The sequence below is a fragment of the Sinocyclocheilus grahami genome, unplaced genomic scaffold (assembly GCF_001515645.1).
Source record: "Sinocyclocheilus grahami isolate Dianchi unplaced genomic scaffold, SAMN03320097.WGS_v1.1 scaffold5256.1, whole genome shotgun sequence".
Taxonomy (NCBI): Eukaryota; Metazoa; Chordata; class Actinopteri; order Cypriniformes; family Cyprinidae; genus Sinocyclocheilus; species Sinocyclocheilus grahami.
This window is the reverse complement of record NW_015509998.1, coordinates 12,375-13,311: the sequence shown is the minus strand read 5'-3', so window position 1 is coordinate 13,311 and position 937 is coordinate 12,375. Positions and strand designations below refer to the sequence as shown.

The following is a 937-nucleotide window of genomic DNA, read 5'->3' as shown; positions in this document are numbered from 1 at the left end:
ATTCCATATCAGGAATAAAATCTCAACACAATGATAACATTCCTACAGCGCCATACTGAGAGTTACAATTTCTCACATTCGTTTCTGTTCAGTTTCTGCTCTTTTATACTGTTTCTCACCCTCACTTATGCTGTAGTTCTGGTGTGTGTTTGTGTGGGATCTCTACCTGTAATGAGGTCAAGATGCTGGAGGAGATGATGATCAGCAGCCAGAAGTCCATGTGGAAGAACTGACATATCATGTAGGACATGTAGGCTGGGAACACCAGCAGAAACAAGCACAGGCTAACCGCACGAAAGTGTTTCCATAAACTCCTGTTGGCAATAATGATTATGAAATAATCAGAACACTAAATTACAATGTTGACTTGTATAATACATAAATATATGACTTCAACAATCATCCTTATGTACTTGTCTCTGGAGGCTCCCAGTGCCAGCACTATGGGATCAGCTATCTCCAGCATAGACTGCAGGATGGAGGCCACCACAATGAAGAGGATGATGCTGAGGAGGAAGGCTCTGTGGATGACCTGTAGCTCGATCAGTCCAGTCTGAACAGCGAGGATCAGAAGAGTGATTCCCTCCGTCATTCCCCTGAGAGAGAGAGATGAGGGATTGATGGACTCGTGTAATTTCCATGGTCAATTATGTGATAAAAAGGTGCCATAATGAATCAAATATGGACTTCATGCCAAACTGTTTAGCAGGGTTATAATGGTATAGTTACTTAAGGAAAGATTAAATGGAAGACAGAGTGGCAGCTTAAATAGAGGTACAAAGCATGAAGAAAAGCTCCTTTGCCAAGATGAGACAGGTTCAATGCATTAAACTGATCAAAAGACATTTTGACACTAAACACATTTATAATGTGGCAAAAGATTAGTATTTTAAATAAAAAAATAAAAAAAAAAATATATATATATATATATATATAT

General features: G+C 38.7%; 1 protein-coding gene across 1 annotated transcript in view; it reads right to left on the bottom strand.

The window, feature by feature from the left end:
• Nucleotides 1-121: 121 nt before the first annotated feature.
• LOC107577153 (RING finger protein 145-like) overlaps nucleotides 122-937 on the bottom strand; it is a gene marked incomplete at its 5' end in the record, with an annotated part of 4,602 nt that continues 3,786 nt past the window's right edge. The window contains 2 exons of the mRNA XM_016263259.1: nucleotides 122-314; nucleotides 414-596. Of these exons, the coding sequence (XP_016118745.1) occupies nucleotides 122-314; nucleotides 414-596 (376 nt within the window). The remainder of the gene's footprint in view (nucleotides 315-413; nucleotides 597-937) is intronic.